A 23,356-nucleotide genomic window follows, 5' to 3' on the forward strand; every position below is an offset into this window, starting at 1 on the left:
TAGAGATAACCAAAACAGCAGAAAAAAACATGATATTAAGCCAAAAAAATTAAAGAACTCATACATAGAACTGGTTTGGAGAGTGCTAAGATAGCAAAAAGATCTATGGCTACAGAATTTACAAAAGAAGACAAAAACTCTGATGTTCCATTTGAGAAACCATAGTTATATCGTTCAGTCATTGGTAATTAACTACACATAGCCAATTGGTCTAGAGCTGATATTATGTATACAGTTAGCTATTTAAGCAGACTAGTGTTTAACCCCACACAACGTGCTTGGCAAGGTGTCAAATGGGTCATACGTTATTTAAAAGGAACACAACAACATTGCTTGGTAATTGCTCCTGATAAAGCCAGTGTGTTGACAGCTTCAGCAGATAGCTTGTTCGCAAATGACACCAACAGAAAGTCATGTACGGGTTATATTGTAATATGCTAATGTTTTAATTGTGTGGAGATCAAGAAAACAGGCAACTATAGCCTTGTCTACATCAGAAGCCGAATATTGCGCTTTATCAGAAACGTGTACTGAAATATAGAAGTTAAAGCAACTTCTAAATGACTTAAATGTGGAATGTATAGAACCCATAGTCATTCAGGATGATTCACAAACCTTCATCTAAAATCCATCTTTCAAGGTCCTCTCTCCACACTTAGCAAATTGAGATTGCAGAATCTGCCTTTCCATTCAACCTATCAAAAATAAGAGTGTAAATGTCAGCTCACCGAATGAGATTTTGAATAACTCCACAACAATATTTGCTCCAAAGAACAGATGAAGGCCCCTGCCTTAGCTTGCTACGTCAGAGGCACCTTCCTAACCTTTGCCAATGCAAATGTGTCAATGAGGTCCTCAAAGTTTGTCTTTTCAGTCTCTTCTCTTTCCACATTTAGCAGAGCAAGATCACAGAGTCTTTGATGCCCCATGGTGCTTCTCAGGTATGAAAGAATCAGTTTCAGCTTACTGAATGATCGCTCACAGCTGGCAATGGAAACTGCAATGGTTAGCAGCATCTGGGTAGCAACAGTGAGAAGGAAGAAGATGGTCTCATCTCCAAACTGAACAATGAATTTAAGAAGCTCTTCAGGACTTGATATCCACTGGTCAGCCCGCCCTGTCAGTAGCATTCTGCAGTGCAAAATATTTGCATAGAGTTTGAGCCCATCCATATCACTGCTGTAGAAAGTGCCCAAATTCACACACTTCTCCTTTAGGGCTTCTTTGTCAGTGTCATAATACAGTTTCTCAATGTCAAGGAGAAATCCAAGCTTGGTATTAAGGCTGTGCAAATGAGTGAACCTGTCATTCATCTCTCTGTGAATACGATCAAGTGCTGCCTTCATAATTCTTTCCATTTCCTCCTTTGCTGTTAACCCTGCATCTCTTGCTTTCTCACCAGGAATTTTTTTCACGTGTCTCACACGACATCCAAAGGCAACATTAAATTTCTGGCACAGAGCAAGCCCTTCATCAATTGACTCGCTGACCGAAACGTCTCTGTGGGCATCAAAATAATCTCGGAGAGATCTTACATCTTGGGCAGCATGGTGGAAGTTCATGCTGGGACTCTGTAGCCTTCTTTGAACAAGGTCAATGGGACCAAGTACCTTGTCCCAAAATCCTATATAAGTAAGGAAGTCATAACGCAACAGGTTGTTGAGCAGTGCATCTGCTTCATGCCTTGACAAATCGGTCACGTCTAGATCGAATTCCATGTTCTGGAGAAGTTCGATGATTTCCTCAAGATACATTCGCGCAGGTTTCACTGCTTCTGCCTTCGCACTCCACCTGGTTTCGGACTGTGACTTGAGACTCAAAGAAACAGCCTGAGTTTTGCCCAGCGCTGGTCTGAATTTGCGAAAAATGTGTACAGACAATCTAAGACTGCAAAAAAATTCCCTATCTGTGCTTCTTGAGAGGATGAATGAACACCCACCATGTTCAGTGAGTGATTGTCACAATTTACTAACACAGCCAGGTGGTTCTTTTCCATTATTCTTTGATGTACACCCTGCTTCTGTTTCCAGCCATTACAGCAGTGTTGTCATAACACTGTGACCGACAATCCTTCAGATCCAGGTTGTCCTTCTCAAGATTTCCCCGGTCAAGCTTTCTGTAGCTTTCTTGTGGATCCAGAAGAAACCAAGAAAAGACTCTCTTACACGGACTGCTCTGCTCCTAGCATCAATTTCCATCTAACGACTACTGACATCTGGTAACGGTGTGCCAGATCAGGAGTTGAGTCAAACATGATGCCATAGCACTTGGCAGAACGAATCTTTTTTGGTATATTCTGACGAACCACAGAAGCAATGAGATGGCTGAATCCATTTTGGATACCCAGTGAAAGGTAAGATACTGAGCCTGCATTACTTTGGATGTTAGCAAGGTGTGCTTTCAGGACAGGATCATAGCAAGCCAGCAGTTTCACTATCTCCAGGAAATTTCCTACATTGCATTCAGTATAAGGATCAGAGGTCAGATCTGTTAGCGAGTAGACCCGTGGCACAGCTGTAGGCCTGTTACCGAGAGTAGGAGTAAATAGCTTTGGCACTCAGCTGCAACACCACGATAGCAAAACAACACAAGAAGCAGTTACTCTTCAGTGATGTGCAGTTTATGTACAGTGCAGCTATATACAAGTATTTACAGAAGCAAGGAACAAATGGACAGCATGCAACGCCAACATAGAATACCCTAACCAGTAGCACACAGTCACATCTGTTCAGTATATATACAAGTATTGACCAATCAGTGTAAAGGTCACATAGTCCTGTAGAAACTGATTTGATCTGGTTTGGTCCAGCTCACTGCCTCTTGCATCAGCCAGGTGAGCTGTCAGAGTGGGAAAGTGGGAAAGGCATAAAGTATGGGGCGGCTACTGCTTCATGCATTCCAGCGCCTGGTCTGACCCTGCTACCCAGGGGCACCCTTGAAAAGCCATGCGCACGAGACACACATGCTCTTGTCCTGTTTTGCAAGGCTAGCTGGCTGCCACTGGCGTAATGCCCATTGGGCAAGGTGGGCAGCTGCCCAGGGCATCACCTTGTGGGGGGGCATCAAAATGCTGGATTCGTTTTTGAGTATTTTAGTGGTTTTCCATTTTCGGCCTGCAGGGGGCGCAGTTTTTAGGCTAGCGGCACGAAATTTTCAGCGTATCATCAGGAGACTGTCATTATGCTACCCCCCCAAGTTTGGTGAGGTTTGGTTCAGGGAGTCCAAAGTTATGGACTTCCAAAAGGGGTGCCCCTATCCCCCATTGTTTCCAATGGGAGCTAATAGGAGACGGGGGCTACAGTTTTGAGGGTCCATAACTTTGGCCCCCCTGAACCAAACTGCACCAAACTTGGGGGGAATCATTAGGGCAGTCTCCTGATGAGACCCTGAAAGTTTTGAGACTGTGCCTTCAAAAATGTCCCCCCCCCCTAGCCTGCAACCCCCATTGACAGCAATGCAGAAAACTCAATGCAGAACAAAGATTCTTGGGCAAATTTCGGGATGTTCTTGCAGGGAGGGCATTCTTGGACGTATCAGCACCAAAATTTCAGGGTATCATCTGGGAGACTGTCATTATAATACCCCTCAGGTTTGGTGCAGTTTGGTTCAGGGGGGCCAAAGTTATGGACCCTCAAAACTGTAGCCCCCATCTCCTATTCGCTCCCATTGGAAACAATGGGGGATGGGGCACCCCCTTTGGGAGTCCATAACTTTGGACTCCTTGAACCAAACCTCACCAAACTTGGGGAGTAGCATAAGGACAGTCTCCTGATGATATGCTGAAATTTTGGTGCTGATATGTCTAAAAACTTCACCCCATGCAGGCACCAATGTCCTGGTGCAAAAAAATTTTTGGTCGTGGTGGAGTGGCCGCCCATGGGGGGGGGGGGGCATCCAACTCAGGTTTTGCCCAGGGCTACAGTTTGCCCAGGGCTGTCTCGTTACGCCCCTGCTGGCTGCAGTTCTCTCAGGGAGAACTTGGGTCTCCACTGGGCGGAAAAGTGATATATAAATGATTAAGTCACATATTCTTGAACTGTATGAATAGTCCTTGTAGCTCCCCTATTATAAAGAGTTTGTAGCGTGTCGTGTTCTCAAATGGCATTAGAGAACAGCACTGCTTTCAACGGTGGGGTGGAGGATTTTAAACATGCAAACATTTGGAAGAAAATCAGTGTTGGAAAAGGAGGAACTGGCGTTGAGATGCTGCGTGACTTTTCAGCGTGGACGTTACGGGAACTCGTGGCTCCTTTTTTGTCCGCAGAGTTGCGTGTCGCATGATTCCAGTGGGAAATTCTTGCCTATCGTGCAGCAGGCAGCCACATCTGGATGCAGCCTTAGTGGGCAGGAAGAGGCACTCTTGACATGCTTAAAAAACTTACATAAAGATGTGTAGCCATTACCCACCCCCTCCCACCCACATAACTGGCCCCTGGCTTATTTCAGTTCAACTAAAGGATGAGCCCTTCGGGGGAGGGCGGTTTATAAATATAATTAATAATAATAATAATAATAATAATAATAATAATAATAATAAAAAAAAAACTATTGGGAAAATAAGGTCCACAAGTTCATTTCGAGTTCTGTTTCGTGTGTGTGTGTCTGACGGGGATGTGTGTGTATTTTACACCCTCTTTTCCAATTTGTCATCAATATATAATTTGATGGATTGCAACAATCAATGGAAGCTCTCAGTCCTACTTCCCATTTCAGCTGATCTGTGGTGAAACTCAGACCAGAACATTCGTATTAAACATACTAGCACCGAAGCCTAGTTTAATTTCAAATGAAATGGCCTCTAGATGGGGAGGGGGAAGGAGTGGTGCCCCAGCCCCAGCCAGACTTACCAAAGCCTACTGCATCAATTGGGCCCTGCTTTGTGTTTGGGTTGGGCAGAGGGTTGGCAGGGATTGGGGATGAGGGCGCCAAGCCCAGCAAGAGAAGAGCTTGTCGTGCCGACCCTGCCGGGCGGCGTCTTCTTTGGAGCAGGGGAATGTAGAGGCGGGTGCCAGGCCCAGCAGGAAAGTGGTCTGTGGCCGCTGCTTTTTGTTCGGGGCTGGCCAGGCACGGCGTTTGGGGCAGGAGGAAGGTGACAGGACCAACTGCCACACAGGGAAACTGAGTCCTGTGCAGTGATTGGCTAGAGCTTTTAAATCACATACTTTCTATTTACTAACTGTGCAGGGGGTCAGCTGAGAAAATCCTGAGGTGCTATTTTTTTACAGATCCCTGCCTCCCGCTATCATATGGTCATTAAACCTATGCTATTCCCTGTTTCTCTTCCCATGCTGCCCGAAGGGGAATTACTCCACATGTGGTGGGACTGGCAGCCGGGGGCACGTCTTCGGTAGGTCCCTTCCCTCAATTCTGAAATATTTCTCGTGAAGTGAGAGATCTTCACTGTTTCGAGGTTACAAGGCACAGACAACCACAGCACAAGGATGTGAAACACCAGTTCTAGATCTAGCTCAACAAAAATGGGCGTGTGTGTGTGTGTGTGTCATGTAATGGTGGGGATTGAAAATGTTTTAGAAACATTTGAGGCGATGTGTGCAGGAAGGGAAATGCTGCCAATCCTCTAGCAATGTCCCCAGCTACAGTCTCAACTCCAGAATTCCAATATTTATTTATTTATTTATTATATTTATATACCGCCCTCCCCGAAGGCTCAGGGCGGTTTCCATCAACAATAAAAGTTTAAAACATCGTATATACAATTTATCTAAAATACATAAAATATTAAACTATAGATGGCTTCAGCTCTTCTATTCCCCTTTATGAATCCACGGGAGGCCAGATTTTTTTTTTTTTTTGGCTAGTTGACATCCCGGCTGGCCAAACGCCTGGCGGAATAGGTCTGATCCATTGCTTTAGCACAGGGATCCCTAACCCCCATGCTGCTTCACTTTCCCTGGAAAAAGACAAGTTGCACTTCAAGAGCTTTCAGAAACTTCAGGGATTCTCCGATCTCAGAGGGCAGAGAGTTTTGAAGAGGGGAAAATGTGTGCACAACTGAGAATCCAATCTGAAGGGAATGTATGCTCAATGTGAAGGAAACCCTGTTTAGTTCTTTTAGTCAGAATTGTGGAGTGCATGAGTCCCCTTGCTCTGAAACCAGCTGCTCCTATCCCTGTATCAAGAATTTAGAGTCACCAGCTTTGGGTTGGAAATATCTGGAGATTTGGGTGTGGAGCTTGGAGAGGGCAGTGTTTGAGGAGAGGGACCCCACCCCCCAGAGTCCACCCCAAAGCAACCATTTTCTCAAGAGGAATTGATCTTCATTGTCTGGAGACTGGCAACCATATTGAACATCAGCAGTAGCCAGCCTCCAGGTGATCTCCCACTACTCTAACTTCTCTCCAGGTGACCTAGATCGATTCATCTGGAGAAGATGGCTGCTTTGGAAGATGGACTGTGGTATTATGCCCCACTGAAGTCCCTCCCCTCGCCAAACTCCACCCCCCACCCAAATCTCCTGGTCTTTCCCAATGTGGAGCTGGCAGCACTATTGAGCACAGGTGTCTCTACTGTGTGAATCCAAGAAAAGGAGCTTCGGTGAGTACCCGTATCTCAGCCTCCGAGTAAGTAGGGAACATCACACACCCTTGATATGAGAAATTACATTATTAGCATTAAACCTAAGACCTAGTTTTGGGGAAGCAGTGTAGGTAACCCCACTGATTTTCAGGCGAAGAACTAAAGTGTGATCCTTTACCTGGGAGTAAGCTTGGTTGCTGCCAATGGGGCTTGCTTCTGAGTAAACCCTCCTAGGGTTGTGATTCACCCGTTGGGAGAGTTGCACGGTTGCTTCAAAGCAAAGCCACTGATTACCACCAAGCTTACTCCCAAGTAACACACGCCTCAGAGCCAACTGTTTTTTTCTAAATTGAAACCTCAGTATTCAGGTTAAATTGCCATGTTGGCACTTTGCGATAAATAAGTGGGTTTTGGGTTGCAATTTGGGCACTCGGTCTTGAAAAGGTTTGTCATCACTGGCCTAGTATTGTCGAAGGCTTTCACGGCTGGAATCACTGGGGTGCTGTGTGGTTTCAGTTCCTCTGAAGATGCCAGCCACAGATGCAGGCAAAATGTCAGGAGAGAATGCTGCTAGAACACGACCATACGGCATCCCAGAAAGCCTAGTGTTTGGGAAGAAACTAATTCCAAGTCCAGAACACACCAAAGTACAATTCCAGTACGGACTTCAGTGTGGCCAAAGAGTTCATCTTCCAAAGCAGCCATTTTCTCCAGATGAATCGATCTAGGTCACCTGGAGATAAGGGTAGTGGAAGTTTGCATTATTAAAATCCCCCACCCCATCCTGTTGAAAGCAGTTCTGTTCTCTATTGCCATTTGAGAACACCACACTACAAACTCTTCTAAGACCATAAGTGGGAGTGCTATGAGGACTATTCCTACAGTTCAAGAATGTGTGATTTAGTTATTTATATACCACTTTCCCACCCAGTGGAGTCCAAAAGCAGCTTACAACATATTACCCCATTTCTACATTTTAATCTTGCTCTTTGACTTGCTCAGAAGCAGCGGCAGCACAGACTGTATTCTCTCAGACCGGGGGGGAAAAGACAGTGAGAGAAAGAGGTTATGGGTAGCTACACCTGCCGGAGGTGCAAGTTGGTTCTTTTGTTAGAAGCTTGAAACACAAGTAGCCACACTTCAGTACATTAAGAGGAACGGGACTTTCCTGGACAGAATGGAGCAGGCGGTACTGGGTGGAGAACTGATGTGATTTGGCAAGTGCCAGTAACACAATCCAGTAATGAAGGAGTTAATTGTTGCATGCTAATTAGTTAGTGAGGTCAGAAGTCAGTGACCAGGTAATTGATACCTATTGGTTGGGTGGGCTACATGCAGGTCTGCACTAGGCTTTAGATGTATCTTCTTTGTGTTGCACTCTGCACGTGGTCAGTTCAGTCAGTTCAGTTCAGTCTATAGCTTAGTAGCCATGTAATAGTCTAAGCAGCAAGCTGGCTGTTGGTGCTAGCTAGTAAGAAAGATGTTTATTGTTTTTCTTCCAAGTTTCCCTTCCCTGTAGTAAGTAAACTTTATTTCAGTAAAGCAACTGGTCTCTGCCTCATTATTGCATTATCTCTGCTAATTAAGTGTTTGTCCACACGACAAGAACACACTGAGGAGGATGGCAGCTCTCAAACAGGAGGCGGGCAATTGGAGAAATGTAACCCATAGATGCAGAAGGACCACTTTGATCAGTCAACTTCTTTGATGGTGGTTAAACTCCTCAATGCCTGGCAGCAAGATTGCTGTGTGAATGCAAGGATTGCTGTGTGAATGCAAGGATTGCTGTGTGAATGCACGGGCAAGGAGTCCTTGCAGGAGCTGGGCAGAGAGAAGAAACCAAGTCTCACTTTCGCTTAGTGGCAGCTAGACTGACAGGAAATATCCTACAGTGTGTAACAGATTTCCCGCTGTGATACACCTCTGAAGATCACAATCAAGAGAATACGCTTTGCACCAACCGCTTTTATGTGCATAAACTTGCATGACATACAAGTGAATAAAGTGTAATAACAAAGTGCAATAATAAAATTCTTAACAACACTATGTGTGCAGTCTTTTCTCTAAGAACGCTTAGCAATTCTTAAAGCGACAGCCTCTGTCATGAACTGCAAGTCCACACAGTGCTTGAATTCTGTCGAGACAATGTCTTCAACTGAAAGCAGGTATACAAGTCTATGTAGCATTAGAGAATCTCTCGAACCCGTCTGCACAGGATGATCGGAAATATCTTTGGTAGCTGTAGCCAATTTGGACCAAAACACTGGGTTCACATTGAAGCCTCCTGAACTCCAAAACACCCCAAAGTACAATTCCAGTGGTTTCTTACAGGGATGTTCAGGAATATACAAAACGAGGGCTGTGTTGGAGGGCTGGATCCTGCTTGGGAGAGGCTTCGGGGTGGGTGTGGAGATGCAAAACAGGCAGCATTTCCTTGGGTCAGAGATTAGGCAAGGCTCGGAGGGGTGTGCGTGTCTCTTCCTACCCCCAGATGTTTCCACAAATGTAGCCAGTTTGCAGCAGTTAAAAGTGCCTAATACAGAAAAAGCTGGGCGCGATACGAAATCCTTTGTGCCTTTGCTGGACAAAACCATCTTTATTGCAAGCAGAAGACTCAAGGGAGAGAAAATAGACAATCACAGGAAATATAGGATTTGCAAAGACAGCACTTTTGAAACTTTCCGCTTAGTTGGGGTTCAACCGAGCACTGGATCAGTAACAAAGTAGGTTGACCATTAGGTCAAGCTCAGAAGTTCAATGTATTGTCAAAGGTTTCCAAGGCCGGGATCACTGGGGTGTCCTTGTGGTTTTTCCCGGTTGTCCCCCAAGCAATGCAAAACCCCTTTTGCAAAGGGGAGGGGGGAGGGGAGGCCGTGCTTTGACCCACAAGGGAGGGGGGGGGGATGCTTTGGGGGATGATCCCCCCGCCCTACGGAAAGGAAAGCCACAGAGCCCTCATTCCTAGAGTGGCCTTCCTTCCCAGCCTCGGGATATAGAGGAGGGTCCTTTGCATCCCCTTCGGAGTGAGTCAAAAGGGGGATGGGTGGGGGAGGAAAAGCTGGGAAGCGTGGGGGAGGGGGTGGAAGGGGGGGGGTCAGGCGGCCCCAATCCAAGAAAGGCGACCCACTGCAAAGCCTTTGGGGGGGTGCTCCCTCCGGCGCCCCTCTTCCCCCTCCTCTCTGCACAAGGTCTGGGGGGTGGGGGGGCTGAGATCGGGGGATCGTCCATTGGGGCTTAAGTCCTTACAGCGAGGACTTGGGAGGGGTGGGGGGGGGGAGGGTGAAATGGAGGGCCAGGATCTTCTAGGCCAGTGGTGGCGAACCTATGGCACGGGCGCCAGAGGTGGCACTCAGAGCCCTCTCTGTGGGCACGCACAGAGTCGCCCCCCACCCCCACATCTAGGCTGGCCTGGAACCACTGGGCTCGATTATTAGCATTAAATCCAAGACCTAGTTTTGGGGAAGCAGTGGAGGTAACCCTGTTAAGTGCTGTTAAACCCCACGGATTTTCATGCGAAGAACCAAAGCGCGATCCTTTACCTGGGAGTAAGCTCGGTTGCTGGCAGCGGGGCTTGCTTCTGAGTAAGCCCTCCAGGGTCATGATTCACCCGTTGGAAAAGTCGCACGGTTGCTTCAAAGCCAAGCTACCAACTACCACCCAGTCTCCTCCCAATTAGTGCATGCCTCAGAGCCAACCGTTTTTTTCTAAACGAAAACCTCAGTATTCAGGTCAAATTGCCATGTTGGCACTTTGCGATACATAAGTGGGTTTGGGGTGGCAATTTGGGCACTCGGTCTCGAAAAGGTTCGCCATCGCTGTTCTAGGCCAGGGGTAGGGAACCTGCGGCTCTCCAGATGTTCAGGAACTACAATTCCCATCAGCCTCTGTCAGCATGGCCAATTGGCCATGCTGGTAGGGGCTGATGGGAATTGTAGTTCCTGAACATCTGGAGAGCCGCAGGTTCCCTACCCCTGTTCTAGGCAAAGCCCAAAGCATAGAGAACGGAATGGGGGAAGCAATGAATGGGGAGAAGAGCCCCCTTCCCTCCCCCCCACTTCACTTTGTACAAAACACCCCCCTCCCCCAGAAAGAAGAGCCAGGGAATGAAGCCCTGCAAGAGACATGAACAGGAAAGGGACCTTTTGGCCACTTTTGACTGGAGAGGGGGCTGATGGGTCATGGGTGAAGGCTGAGGAGGGGCAGGAGGTTTGGGGGAGCCCACCCCATTCCTTTGACCCCTCTACTTCTAGGCAGCCCGGTCCCAGCAGGCCTTTACTTCCTCCCCCCTCAGGGTGCCAAGCAATGCAGCCGCCTCCTTTGCTCTTTGGGAAAATGAGGGAGAGACACACACACACCCCATCCCATTTCTTCTCTCTCTTGAAATCCTGGCCTCTGAGTTGCAGGTTGCTCTTCTACTCCCCTGGGTGTGTGTGACGTGGGGGTCGCTCCAGGTTCCCTGAGATTATGAACCAGAGCAGAAAGATCTCTTCAGGTTCAGCAGTGCCATGTGCTGAACGGAAGAAAGGATTAGAGACCACCACTCCGCGCCCCTCAGAGACACCCGTCTCTGACCTGATTCATACAAGCAGAGACAGCTTCTCCTTGCAGTGCTACCTTTCCATATGCAGGGAATTTTCTGTGATGCAAAGGAGTATTTCCAGTTGCTGGTTTCAGGGCTGGAATCTCCCACCTGGCCCCTTGAGCCAGGCAGCCCATTTTTTTGCTGTTCGTGTGTAGCAATGGACATGATATATAATTTTTTAGTAAATCTGGAGTGATCCAATGAAAAAAATGTAGAGGACTCATGATTTGGAAACCAATTTTTGCATCATGATGGCATTGCAAGGCAGTGGATACATGATTTTATTGGGGAAGTTTCTAGGCGTGGATCTAATATTTGAATTGATGGCAAGTTTAGGATCACTCAATGCAAAATCCACGAGGATCCATTATTTGGAAGTGCCGTGGATCCATGTACTGTGCAAGTACCAAAAAGCGATAGATTCCTGATTTTTGCAGGACAGTCTTTGGTTGTGAACACGATCTGTGATTTCATGGTGAATTTAGTGTGACCTAACACAGAAATCACAAGAATCCGTGAGGACCCATGCTTTGGAATGATGTTTTTGTACCATTGCACCCCCATGAAGCCATGAATGCTTGGTTTTTGTGGGGCTGCTTGCAGACTCAGACATGATCTACTGGGTGGAGGAAAAATAGGTCTATTAACAACTGGTTAGTTAAAACTGACTATAAGGAACCCTCTCAAATCAAACATTTCATTATAGGACATTATAAGTGTGGTTCATGTTCTGTTTGTCCCTTAACTATGGAATGTAAAGAGATTGTTACTGAATCTTATTCTGATTAGTTATATGGCTTTTCAAATTGTAATTCTACCAATGTAATCTATGGGATTATGTGCAAGTGTGGAATGTGGTATACTGGGCATACAAGCAGACGATTCAAGAGCATAATTTTGGAGCACATATCACAAATTAGGACACGTGTCGTGGAAGCTCCTATGGTCTCCCACTTCATTGAAAAACAACATCACCCAGAATCTGTGAGAGTTGTGGTTTTGGAAACATCAGGGGAAGTGATTTACCCTTGGAACAGAGACTTTTGAGACCGGAAGCCTTTTTCACATGTGCCTTTAATTGCATAGCTCCAAGAGGATTTAATCAGGAATTAGAATTGGGAGCTTTTTCGTAAGCAGCTGCAATTTCATGTGATTCACACATAAACCAGCTTTATGCTCGACAACAGCGCCCTCTTGTTGAGAACAATTAGCCGTAAATATTTCAAGAGTGAGATTTTTACTGTGAGCGATTTCCTTTATTTAAAAACAGCCTAATGTTTATAAAAGCAATGCTGTAAATATTTTCATTGTATATATTTGTTTTGCAGAAGAGGATCCATAGGAGGATTTTTGATTGTAAACTCAAATAACAAGAACATATTGTAAGTAAATATTTATCAGGGTTCATTTACAATCACCATAAAGGTCTCGTACATTTTTGTTTATTATGGGAGGGGCCTGAGAAGGCATCACGAGGTTAACCAGTCCTGGAGGTTAACTAGCCCCACCTTTTGTGTTCATTTTGAAACCGCAACTGATGTATGAAAGGCCGTCTTGCACATTCATGAACTTTCAAAATTGATTATAAATGTATGAAATTTTGTATATCATACTATGTAAACTATTCTTTATGAAATTATTTATTTCACATTGTGGTTCAACTTGCCCATGTTGTTGTGGTTTAAGCCATTGCATGCAGACTGTATTTTTGCCAAGATGTACAGTATGGGTTTCTTTTGTGCTGTTCTTTTCTAAAAATCATATGATTTCATCAGGATCCCTTTACATTCCTCTTCATCCAACTTTTCCCCAGTCCCCTTCTGCACCCAACTTCAACTGCATTTTTATAATCTTTTTGGACCCCTTCCTCCATGTAGGGCTCCAAATTAGGCTGTCTGTTGTGGGTGGGGGAAGGGCACGGAGTTGTGCAGAAGAATTTGAGAACTGGAAGAAAAGGATCCCCCCCCCCCAAGCAGTAGGGCCTGAGAAGAGGCATATTGAGAGGGAAATGGCCCCCGATGACAACACTTGCTCTGAGTGCCTCCCTGCTCCCCCCCCCCCGCCTTTTTGCACCTACTGCCCTCCCCAGGCCCTGCGGAGTGAAGAAGCCAGCCTTCAGGGAGGCGGGGGGAGGGGAGGGCGCTGCAAAGGGTGGCCCAGGAGCCGGCTTGCCACCACGGTGCCCATCCAAGCCGCCCCCAAGCCTCGCCCTAGAGGGCCTGGGGAGGGAAGGAGGCGGCTTAGACGGGCACCATGGCAGCAGGCCGGCTCTATGTTTAGGTGCCTCTCCCCAGCTCTTCTGAGCCGAATTGGCGCAGGGGAGGAGGGAGGGGGCGATTTTAAACTCTCCCCTCCACAGCTACGCCCGAGACACACCCTGAGTCCCTGTGGGCGATACGACCTTGGGCCTGAGCATGCTTCTCACCTTCCAGGAACCATGGAAGACACAAATCTGTGGAGCATTATTTAAGGGGAAGGGAGAAAAGACAAAATATGAAGGGGCACGGAGACAGTGGCGATCCCCTGACCCTAACAGCCCCCCACCAATCCAGGGCTTCACGAGCTTTTGCAGGCTCTTCCCCTTGGTCTCCAAATCAACTCTGCCAAATTATTGGTTTTCAGGATCTCCTCCTAAAAAGACTGGCTTCCCCCTTCCCGCCCCTCCCCCCGCAAACATACACAGGAAGGATGCTTTGTGGTAAAGGGGGCAGAGACCCTTATTGTCGTTCTGTCACCCTTCCACTGGGGGGGTTGGGGGCTAAAGGTTTGGGGTGCTCCATAGAAGGAAAAAAGGCAGTTTTCCAGAGTGATTGAAGGGCCTGAAACTGCCAATTGCTTACCTCAGAAGGACTCCAGATTTTATCTTATTTATTTATATTTGTTCATTTGATTTATTTTCTGTTATCTACATATATAAAAATCTAAACGTGTGTTTGTCCCTGATGATCTCCCTCAGAAGCTGCTGGACGGATCGCCCCCAAATTTTCACATGACGTCCCTCCCTGTTGCGGGCAGGTAATCGGACCTTCAAATCGCCGAAAGTCCATACCTGAGCCAGGTAAAACGTCTTTTTCCTGGTGCACCAGGCCATGAAGCTGGCTGTGTTTAACAGTCACCCTTAGAATGTCCGTGCAGCCTGTCTGTCTGTGGCCTGAGGGCTTGGGATGAGGGCTTAGGATGTTCGTGCAGATGGGCAGAGATGAGTAGTGAAAACAGTAAATAGGTAATACTGTTAGGTAATACGAGTGGAAGTGAAACACATACACACTTTGCCGTGTGAGACGTCAGGTGGGGCTCCCCCCCTCACCCGCAGGTAACTTTCACTCTCTGTGCCTCACCCACTGCTACCACACAATACACATCTAGCTCATCCTTACAGACCTCACTCTGCCCTCCTTCACATCCAACTACCACTTACCCACTTCCTCACCCATATTCGCCACAGCTCTCTTTTACTAAAAGCAAGCTGGAGTTTGCCTTTTTCTTCTAAGAAAATCAGCGGGGTGGGGGCGAACCAACACTACTGGCTCTGCTTCTTTTGCACGTGGCCCTTTACGAACCCAGGGAGCTGGCCTCGATCTGAGCGCCTCACCACCCTGCCTCTGCTGCTGGACTGGGATAGCCTGCTTGCCCCAGTTCTGCCTTACCCAAGCCAGGACTGTGCGTGTCAACCAGCCTCATGGACAGCGGGATTCACACTCTGGACAGTTCCGTTGTGGAATGGGAAGGGTTACCTTATACTAAAAAAACAAGACAGCACCATATAACGATGTGCATTGAAAAGGGAAAGAGGGATTCCATTTGACCACCCCAAAAGGCTATGCTGCGGATCATTGGACCTGCATGGACATCTGTGTGGGTTGCGGACTGTGATGAGAAGGATAATTGCCACAGCAACGCATGGCCGGGCCCGCTAGTAAGACTATACATTAATAGTATGGGTATTAGTTATTGAAAAGGAGGATTATGTTTATATTATTAATTGGCTATTAATCTGTATGGTGATGGTTGTGATTGTTTGTTATATGAGTCTTCTCAGAGTGATTTGAGGGCCCTGAAGTTACCGGTTGCTGACTGCGGAAGGGCTCCAGCTTCTTTAATAACACTGCACATTCATATTCGAGAGCTACAAGAAACTCCTGAAAAGAAAGAACAGACGACATACCAAGGAACAACAGAACGGCAAGTCTGTTCATCTTTATAGGACTGGCTTGACCGAAGAAAGAAAGAAGGCCCAAACTTGGTATGTGTCAATTCTTGTTTTTCATACTTGAAGTACTTTGTTTTATGAACAACAACTGCAAAAAAGTTTGGTTGTTCAGGGTTTTCCGGGCTGTGTGGCCGTGGTCTGGTAAATCTTGTTCCTAACGCTTCACCTGCATCTGGGGGTGTGTCGGGATGCCTGGTAGAGGGGGTGCTTTTGGGGCTGCGTAGTGCTTTCTTGTGGATTGCAGTGGGTGGGGGTGGGGCTACCTGCTGGGCCTCGTACCGCCAGGTGCTAGCCAAGGCCATGCTCCGTGGCTACGTTTCTTGCTATCTTGTTGTCTGCATACTTTCCCAGTTCTGTTCTCATGGGGGGGCGGGGGGGAATGTGGACACATATTGCTGCCTACAGTCTTGGCTTTTCCAAGCTGCCCTCCAGATCATGAATAAACCTCTGTTCTTTACATGGAGGTTTCAGTTTTTGGGGATCAGACAGGGTAGCATCTTCTGAGGTGTATCACAGAGAGAAGTTTTTTACACACTGAGTGCAGTATCATAGAGAGAAGTGTGTTACAGTGTGGACACAGTGTGTAACTCATTTCTCTCTGTCATACACCTCTGAAGATGCCACCCACAGTTGCAGGTGAAACGTTGAGAACAAGATCTATCAGACCACGACCACACAGCCCGGAAAGCCCACAAAGACGAGTTGAGTCTGGCTGTGAAAGCCTTCGACAACAAAAGATTTGCTTGCCATTTTCATAAACGCACCTGTCACAAGGTGAAATCACACAAAGACATGAACTTCCTCAGGTTTTAAATTAAAAATATTTATTTGATACCCTCTTAAAATGAAATGGAAGTTACGCTTTGTTAACCTTAGAATTGTCAAGCTGAACATGGTGAGAGACAATTTCTCAACACACACACACCCATTCTGCATAGGAATTGCCACCTTCTGATCTTCAAGTATAATCAATGATTTAAAAGGTGCCCTTTCTTAGACCCCAACCTGAAAATAGTTATTTTATTTATCTTCAAAAGCCTCTGAGGGCAGAGAAGTCAGCCAAGCCTAGATGCTAAACCTGCCGCTCTGAGGGTAAAAGTAACCCCAAGAAAGTCCAGTAAGAGGGTTGCTGAGTTCCATGTGGGTCCTGGAATTCTCCTGGAATTACGGCTGGTTTCCAGACTCCAGAGCTCAGTTTCCTTGGAGAAAAGGGTAGCTTCAGAGATGGGACATCATGACATCTGTGCATGAAACTGGGGTCCCATTGCTGGTCATCTGAACTCTGCAAAAAGCAGCAGGCCTTTTTGGCCTTCGATGAGTAAAAATGGGCATGGGGGAAGGGAACTTCTTCCTGCACTAGAGTCATCCACAGCCCCGCCCTGAGACCCTGATGCTTGTGGGGCGGAGCTATGAACTGGTTTACCCAGCACAGGAGAAGAAAAGTTTCTGAAACATGTTTCCAGGGTTCACACAGCCCAGCAGCACCACCAGCATCCGTGGAAACACCCCTGACGCCCTCCAATCACAAGGTGGCTCCCCTGTGACAGGAAGAGAGGGGCGGAGCCTGCTGGTGAGGCCACGCCTCCTGGTATCAGCCTCCTGCCCACCAGGCACAGAAGGCCCAATTCTCCCTCCGGCACTAGAGTTTGAGTGGGAGGAGCATCTTTTTGCCAGGCAAGTGAGTTACACACACCCCAAGCAACACAACAGAGAGAAACACGAGGGCTCAGGTCCCAGTAAGGCCCTGGGAAGTATTTTGGCTTATGCTCCCCCTCATCTACCATCTCCCTTATGTGGCATTGCCAATATCCAGGTAGGACCTGGAGATACCCTGGAATTACAATGGATTAGTTTCCACTGAGAAAGTATCCTTTGGGAGGTGGACTGGAAGCCTTTATCCCCTGCCCTCCCCTCGTTCCATCCCAAATTTCCAGTAATTTCCCAACCTAAAGTGTGCAATCTTCTCTGTGGAGAAGGGGTCTTTGCCGCCTTACCTCCTGTTCATCCCAGCAGCCGTTGCACCCCACTCCCCGTACAAACCACACTCCCGGCAAAATCCCACTCTGTGTCAGATTTACATGTGTCCTGTGGTAGCAGGAGACCACTGTGGAATTGGGTGGGCATCCTGACACATCCCAAAGCTCCTGGGACAGACCCCAAACCTAAAGTAAAGTAACATTTTTAAAAAGCCAGAAATACAAGCCCCAAGAAGCACTTCTGTTTTGATCCATTGTATGTCAACATCTCCTTTCTCTTTTGTTTTGCTTGTGTCTCTCTGCCCCATATCTGCCCAGAAGAAGCCTTTTTTCATAGCCAACTGAGAAAGGCATCTTTTCAGAGTCGAAGGCTACCGAGTAGATGAAGGAGATGGAAGAACAGGACCCAGAAGGAGTGGAGCATTGCAAGAGAGCAAGGAAAGGTCCCCGTCCCATCCAAGATGGGAGTGGTGTTGAATTCTGGGAGGGAGCCGTGCCGGAGATCTGGAACCAAGAGCCCCTGAACGCGGAAGTGCTTTGCCGACATTCCCGGCAGTTCTGCTACCATGATGCTGGTGTGCCCCGAGAAGTTTGCAGCCAGCTGCATGGACTGTGCAACCGCTGGCTGAAGCCGGAGAGGCACTCCAAGAAGCAGATGCTGGACCTGGTGATCCTGGAGCAGTTCCTGACCATCCTGCCCCGAGAAATGCAGCGCTGGGTTAGAGGATGCTGTCCGGAGACCAGTTGCCAAGCGGTGGCCCTGGCAGAGGGCTTCCTCCTGAGTCAAGCCGAGGAGAAGAGGCAGGCAGAGCAGGTGAGGGCTTTTCGTTCCACTTCTTCTAGCGATTTTCTCATCCCTCCAGATAATTCCCCAGGGCTGAAGGAAAACCCTGCTAGGTCTGCTAATAGATAGGGGCAGAGTCTGGGAGTGGGGCAGGATGCGTTCCTCAGTGTCTTCCATTCCATCTCTTACCTGTCTCCCTGGCTGTTCCTTCAGAGGTGGGGTCCATCCGTGAAGATGGAAATGAAGTTCTCTGAGATGAAAAGAGCTCCGCTGGAGGAAGGGCAGCCTGCCCATGACCAGGAACGTGCCCAAAATGCCCTCTCACGCAGTAAGGACTCCTTTTTTAAAAAATTTATTTTATTGAAAAAGAGAAAGAAATATAACAATATGTAAAATAGTTGTTACATTAATAACATGGAAATAAAATCCGTAAGTATAAGAAAATCTTAATCTAATATATGTGATTCACCCTTTAAGACAATATATTTCCAGCTAGGATAGGTATTCCTTACATAATCTAATACATTTAAATTAGATTTGATCTGTCTATTTAATGTACATACTTTTTACTGTTGGTTATAGAAAGAGACTTATAGGTTTCGTTCTAACTAAATAACCTGTGGAATATACAGAATATACAGTCTAATCCATCTTATCTATATACCTTATCTTTATCTATCAAGTCCGACTTTTCCCCTAAATAAAATTATAATTGAACAAGGTTGGTTACATCAACACGTATCATCCATAAATGAGAGGGTATTAATCATGAAAAAAGCTAATACAAAGTCTGCAGAAGAATGCGATCTATAAAAAAGAAGAAAAAGAATATTTAACTGTTTATTAAATTTTTTAAATAAAGAAATTTTTTCTCATTCATTGAATATTTTACTGATGGTTCCCAAGTTGGTAAAAAATCAGTTAAATGATGATGTTCTAATAAACTTGAAATTTTATCCATTTTTATATACTCTTATCAATTTTAATAAGAAATCTTCAATTGAGGGGATATTTCTTACTTTTCAAGTTTTTGCATAATTAATTCTGGCAGCTGAAACCATGTATAAAATTAATGTATCGTTTTTTCTAATTTTTATAGAATCAATCATATTCAACAGAAAGATTTCTGGCAAAAATTTAAACTTGCAGCCTAAGATTTTACTCATAACTGCATGAATTTCCTTTCAATACGTTTGAGCGTGACCACATTGCCACCACATATGAAAATAGGTGCCTTTCTCTTTCTGGCATTTCCAGCACTGACCTGATTCCCCTTTACTTATTTTTGCTAATTTTTGTGGACATAGTTACCAGCGATAGAACATTTTATAAAAAAATTCTGTTATATTGGTACATTTCGTAAATCTTATTCTTTGTCCATAACTTTTCCCATTGGTTCAAATAGATATTTCTCCCCAAATCTTGGGCCCATTGAATCATACATTCTTTTATTTGCACTTTTTCTAACTTTAATTAACATATTGTATAACCTACTTAGTAATTTCTGTTGACCTTTCTGTATCGTTGTCCAAAGTATCTTATCTTTATTATATTTATTTTTAATTTGATGGTACAAGAACCATTGGCATTCATTTCCCTCTATCTTTACTTCCGGTCTTTCTTTCAGTTGAAAACTATTGACTGTTTTCTAGGATATCCAAATATCTTAAATAACTTATTTCTAATGTTGGATTCAATCGAAATCATTCATGTGGAGATAACCATTTGGGAGTTTTTATCATATATTTACTTCAGTATTCTCTCCATACCTTGCGTATGACTTTGTGTACATAATGGTCTAAAATTCTCTTGGCATTTTGCCTCTAGTATACCATATATAATGGTGCCAACCATAATGCAGTTTATAGCCTTCTATATTAAGAATTTCTTTATTTTCTAGAAGCATCCAATCTTTAAACCAAGATAAGGCTGCCGCTTGATGGTATAATTTAAAATCCGGTAAAGCAAATCCTCCCTTTTCTTTGACTTCAATTAAATTTAAATAGTTAATTCTGGACTTTTTCCCACTCCCCCAAATAAACTTTAATATTTATTTTTTCCAATTATCAAAATATTTATTTGTGATAATAATCGGGATTGTCTGAAATAAGAACAACATTTTGGGAAGTATATTCATTTTTACTGCTACAATCTTGCCCAATAGAGATAGATTTAATTTTGTCCATCTATTTAAATCCTTTTTGATTTCTCTCCACATGGGCTCACAATTTCCTTTAAATAATAGAATAATCTGTTTTGTTAAATTGATTCCTAAATAACGTACCTTTTTGACAATGATGTACTTAATTAAAGTTTCAATCTTTTTTTCTTGATTTTTATTCAAATTAAATGTCATAATTTTAGTTTTTTTGTCGAAACTTCATGAAATTTATTCATTTTGTCTTTTAAGGCAACTAATGATTCTGATGGGTTATCAACTAAAATTACTAGATCGTCGGCAAATGCCTTTAATTTATATTCATAATTATTAATTTTGATCCCTGGTATCTTATAATCTGTTTTTATATCATGAATTATACTTTCTAATGATAGTATGAACAATATTGGGGAAAGGGGACAGCCTTGTCTAGTGCCTCTAAAAATATTTATCGGTTGGGAAAGTTCATTATTGATTTTTATTTTTGCTGTCTGATGGTTATAAATAGCATCAATTGCATTTCTTAATTTTGACGCTCCTCCTATTGTTCAAATTGTTTGTTTTACAAATCTCCAATTTAGATTATCGAATGCTTTTTCTATATCATAGAAAACCATTGCTCCCTGTTTGTTGATTTGTTTATGGAAATACTCTATCATATTTATTATAAATCTGATGTTACTTTTTAGTTGCTGACCAGGAAGGAACCCATTTTGATCTTTATTAATTTTTTTCTTTCAAAATAATTTTCAACCTTTGGGTGATAATTCCTGTAAAGAGTTTGTAATCGATGTTAAGAAGGGATATTGGACGATAATTTTTGACATTCTTATGATCTTGGCCTTCTTTTGGAATTAAAGCAATTATTGCATCTTCCCAAGAGTGGGGCAGTTTCCCTGTATCCATTATGTTATTCACAAAGTTTTTTAATAACAGTGTTATAACTGTTTCAAAATTCTTATAAAACTGAGCAATAATGCCATCTGGCCCTGGTGAGTGTCCTATCTTAAGCCTTTTTATTTCTTCCCTTATTTCTGCTGCTCCTATTTCTTTTTCCAAAATTTTAATCTCATTTGGTGTCATTTTTATTTTTGTATGTTCTAAAATATACGCATCCTGATTGTTGGTATCAATTTGTTTACTATATAAATTTGCGTAATATTTTGACCATATTTCTGTTATATCTTTTTGTTTATTATATATTTCCCCCTCATGATGAATCTCAGTCACTATTTTCCTTTGACTCTCTACGTAATTTCCATGCTAACCATTCCCCCGATCTATTTCCTTGTTCAAATTCTTTTTGCTTTCAGATAGTTTAACTTCCTCTGTAGCTCTTGGGTATATAGTAGATCCATTTGTTTTTGTAATTCCCAAATAACGTACAGCCGTTCGTTGTTTCTCTCACTTTTCCTCACTTATCTTCCTTATTCTTCCAGTTTGTTCCGGTCTCTATTGACCCGCCTCTGTTTCCACAGGTCTAGTAATTTGTTTTTTTTCCTCTTTCTAAATCCTAGCCAAATGTTATGTTTGTTCTGTTGCGTGCTGAGCTGTTTTAGCTTTCCCCCCTGGTTCAAGCAACCTGTATGGTCGTCTCTGCTGTATCAGCTCACCGCGCAAGTCACCAGTGAGCCTCTCAGCCACCGACAACATCCTGGACGCCAGCTGTTGTCTTTCCACTCTGCCCCCCTTTATCCAGGCAGGGTTACCCTCCGCTAGCCCCTGGAGTCTAGTGTTAGCTCTGAGTTTTGCAGGAAGGTAAGGGGAAAAGCTTCTCTGAGCTACCTCTAGCTCCTCTCAGCCTCACCTCGCAACCGGAAGTCTAGTCCCGGCTCCAGTAAGGACTCCTTGTTCCAGGACGGGATTGGAACATGCAGTGAATTTGATGGGTAGAGAGTTCTGGTCAGGAAAAAAGTGAAATGCGTCTTCACACAACTTGTGACATTAATTCTTCAGTAGTTGTGATGCCCGTAAAAGGGAATTAGACAAATTCATGGAAGCGGTTCCACACATGGGTGACAATATTCACATCACTCCTTTTTTAATTAGAGGGATTCAAGGTGGCTCAGAAGAAAAGGCAGAGAAACCTCAGCCAAGCTCTTCAGTCTTGTGAATAAGCAGAGCCTCTCTCACAACTTACCAGAAAGTTTTACAGATCTTTTTGAGTGAACATAGGGCAAGGTTTCACAGCCCAGAGAACAAGGGTGCATGAAAAATTATTCATACAGCAAGCACAATAGGAAGTGGAAGCTAATACTTTTTCTCCCATTTTCCCTCCCTCACAGGCAGGGAAGAGAGAGTGTTGATCCCTTCTCTTTGTGGAGGTGTGAAAACAGCAGCTGCACCTACAGTCCAGGTAGGAGAGATGAGCAGGAGACAGCCTGGTTCCCCCTCCCTTTCTCAGGCAAGCTTTTCTCCTACCGTTGGTGTTGAGGGGCAAGAGGCTGTAAAAGCCACTCCTGATACATAATCTGAACTCTCCATAATGCAGCTTCCCAGAGTCCCCCCTGTCTCTGCCTGGTATGACCTCTGACCAGGGAATCTGCTTTTTCTTCCAGTCTCTGGTTTCCTTTGGGGAGGTGGCCATGTATTTTGGAGAGGCAGAATGGGCTTTACTGGATCCAGACCAAAGAGCTCTCTACGAGGACGTCATGCTGGAGAACTACGAGAGTGTGGCCTCTCTGGGTAAGGAACTTCCATAGGAGCGCAATTCTACCTTTGGGATGAAGTATTAATCAAAATCTTGAACAGCAACATTGTGTTGTGACTTGTTCCATTACTTACTCCCTTTTGGAGGCCTCAAGGTGGCGAGATGGCAGCGAAGGCAATATTCAGCATGGCCGGGTAGAGCGACCCAAGTCACCTAGTTTGCCCAGGACAACTGTGGCCACTGTTATGTCCATCACCCAAGCCAGAGACTGTTATGTCCATCACCCAAGCCAGAGACTGTGTCCTGGCCAGAGGCCAATGGGGGACTCCGAGGCCCTCAGGAAAACTCTGAAAGGAGCCACGTCCTAATTTCTCAGTGGACAACCATAAGAAAACACTTATCCTCCATATGGGATTAAGGTGATGCCCTCTGACTGTGGTCTGAGAGTGGAGAAAAGGG

General features: G+C 44.9%; 2 protein-coding genes and 2 long non-coding RNA genes across 5 annotated transcripts in view; 3 read left to right on the plus strand and 1 right to left on the minus strand.

The window, feature by feature from the left end:
- The first annotated feature begins 1,245 nt into the window (after nucleotides 1-1,245).
- On the plus strand, nucleotides 1,246-8,580 carry LOC125427071. Its single transcript, XR_007243632.1, has 2 exons — nucleotides 1,246-2,353; nucleotides 8,125-8,580. It is a non-coding gene; the product is annotated as an uncharacterized LOC125427071 (long non-coding RNA).
- A 926-nt stretch (nucleotides 8,581-9,506) lies between these two features.
- LOC125427072 lies at nucleotides 9,507-14,132 on the plus strand. Its single transcript, XR_007243633.1, has 3 exons — nucleotides 9,507-9,560; nucleotides 12,448-12,501; nucleotides 14,076-14,132. It is a non-coding gene; the product is annotated as an uncharacterized LOC125427072 (long non-coding RNA).
- A 784-nt stretch (nucleotides 14,133-14,916) lies between these two features.
- Nucleotides 14,917-23,356, plus strand: part of LOC125426419 (zinc finger protein 551-like) — a 146,624-nt gene continuing 138,184 nt past the window's right edge. Inside the window, exons 1-3 of the mRNA XM_048484677.1 lie at nucleotides 14,917-15,362; nucleotides 17,627-18,119; nucleotides 18,303-18,417. Coding sequence (XP_048340634.1) covers nucleotides 17,688-18,119; nucleotides 18,303-18,417 — 547 coding nt within the window. The 5' untranslated portion in view covers nucleotides 14,917-15,362; nucleotides 17,627-17,687. The remainder of the gene's footprint in view (nucleotides 15,363-17,626; nucleotides 18,120-18,302; nucleotides 18,418-23,356) is intronic.
- The window catches only part of LOC125427067 (zinc finger protein 75D-like), a 33,242-nt gene continuing 28,320 nt past the window's right edge, over nucleotides 18,435-23,356 (minus strand). The window contains exons 7-8 of one of the 2 annotated variants that reach the window (XM_048486068.1): nucleotides 22,055-22,146; nucleotides 18,435-18,896 (exon numbers count right to left, since the gene is read on the minus strand). In XM_048486068.1, coding sequence (XP_048342025.1) covers nucleotides 22,070-22,146 — 77 coding nt within the window. In that variant the 3' untranslated portion in view covers nucleotides 18,435-18,896; nucleotides 22,055-22,069. Of the gene's footprint in view, nucleotides 22,147-23,356 lie in introns of both variants that reach the window. The other variant, XM_048486067.1, reaches the window with a different exon arrangement.

This window comes from Sphaerodactylus townsendi, linkage group LG02 (assembly GCF_021028975.2).
Source record: "Sphaerodactylus townsendi isolate TG3544 linkage group LG02, MPM_Stown_v2.3, whole genome shotgun sequence".
NCBI lineage: Eukaryota > Metazoa > Chordata > Lepidosauria > Squamata > Sphaerodactylidae > Sphaerodactylus > Sphaerodactylus townsendi.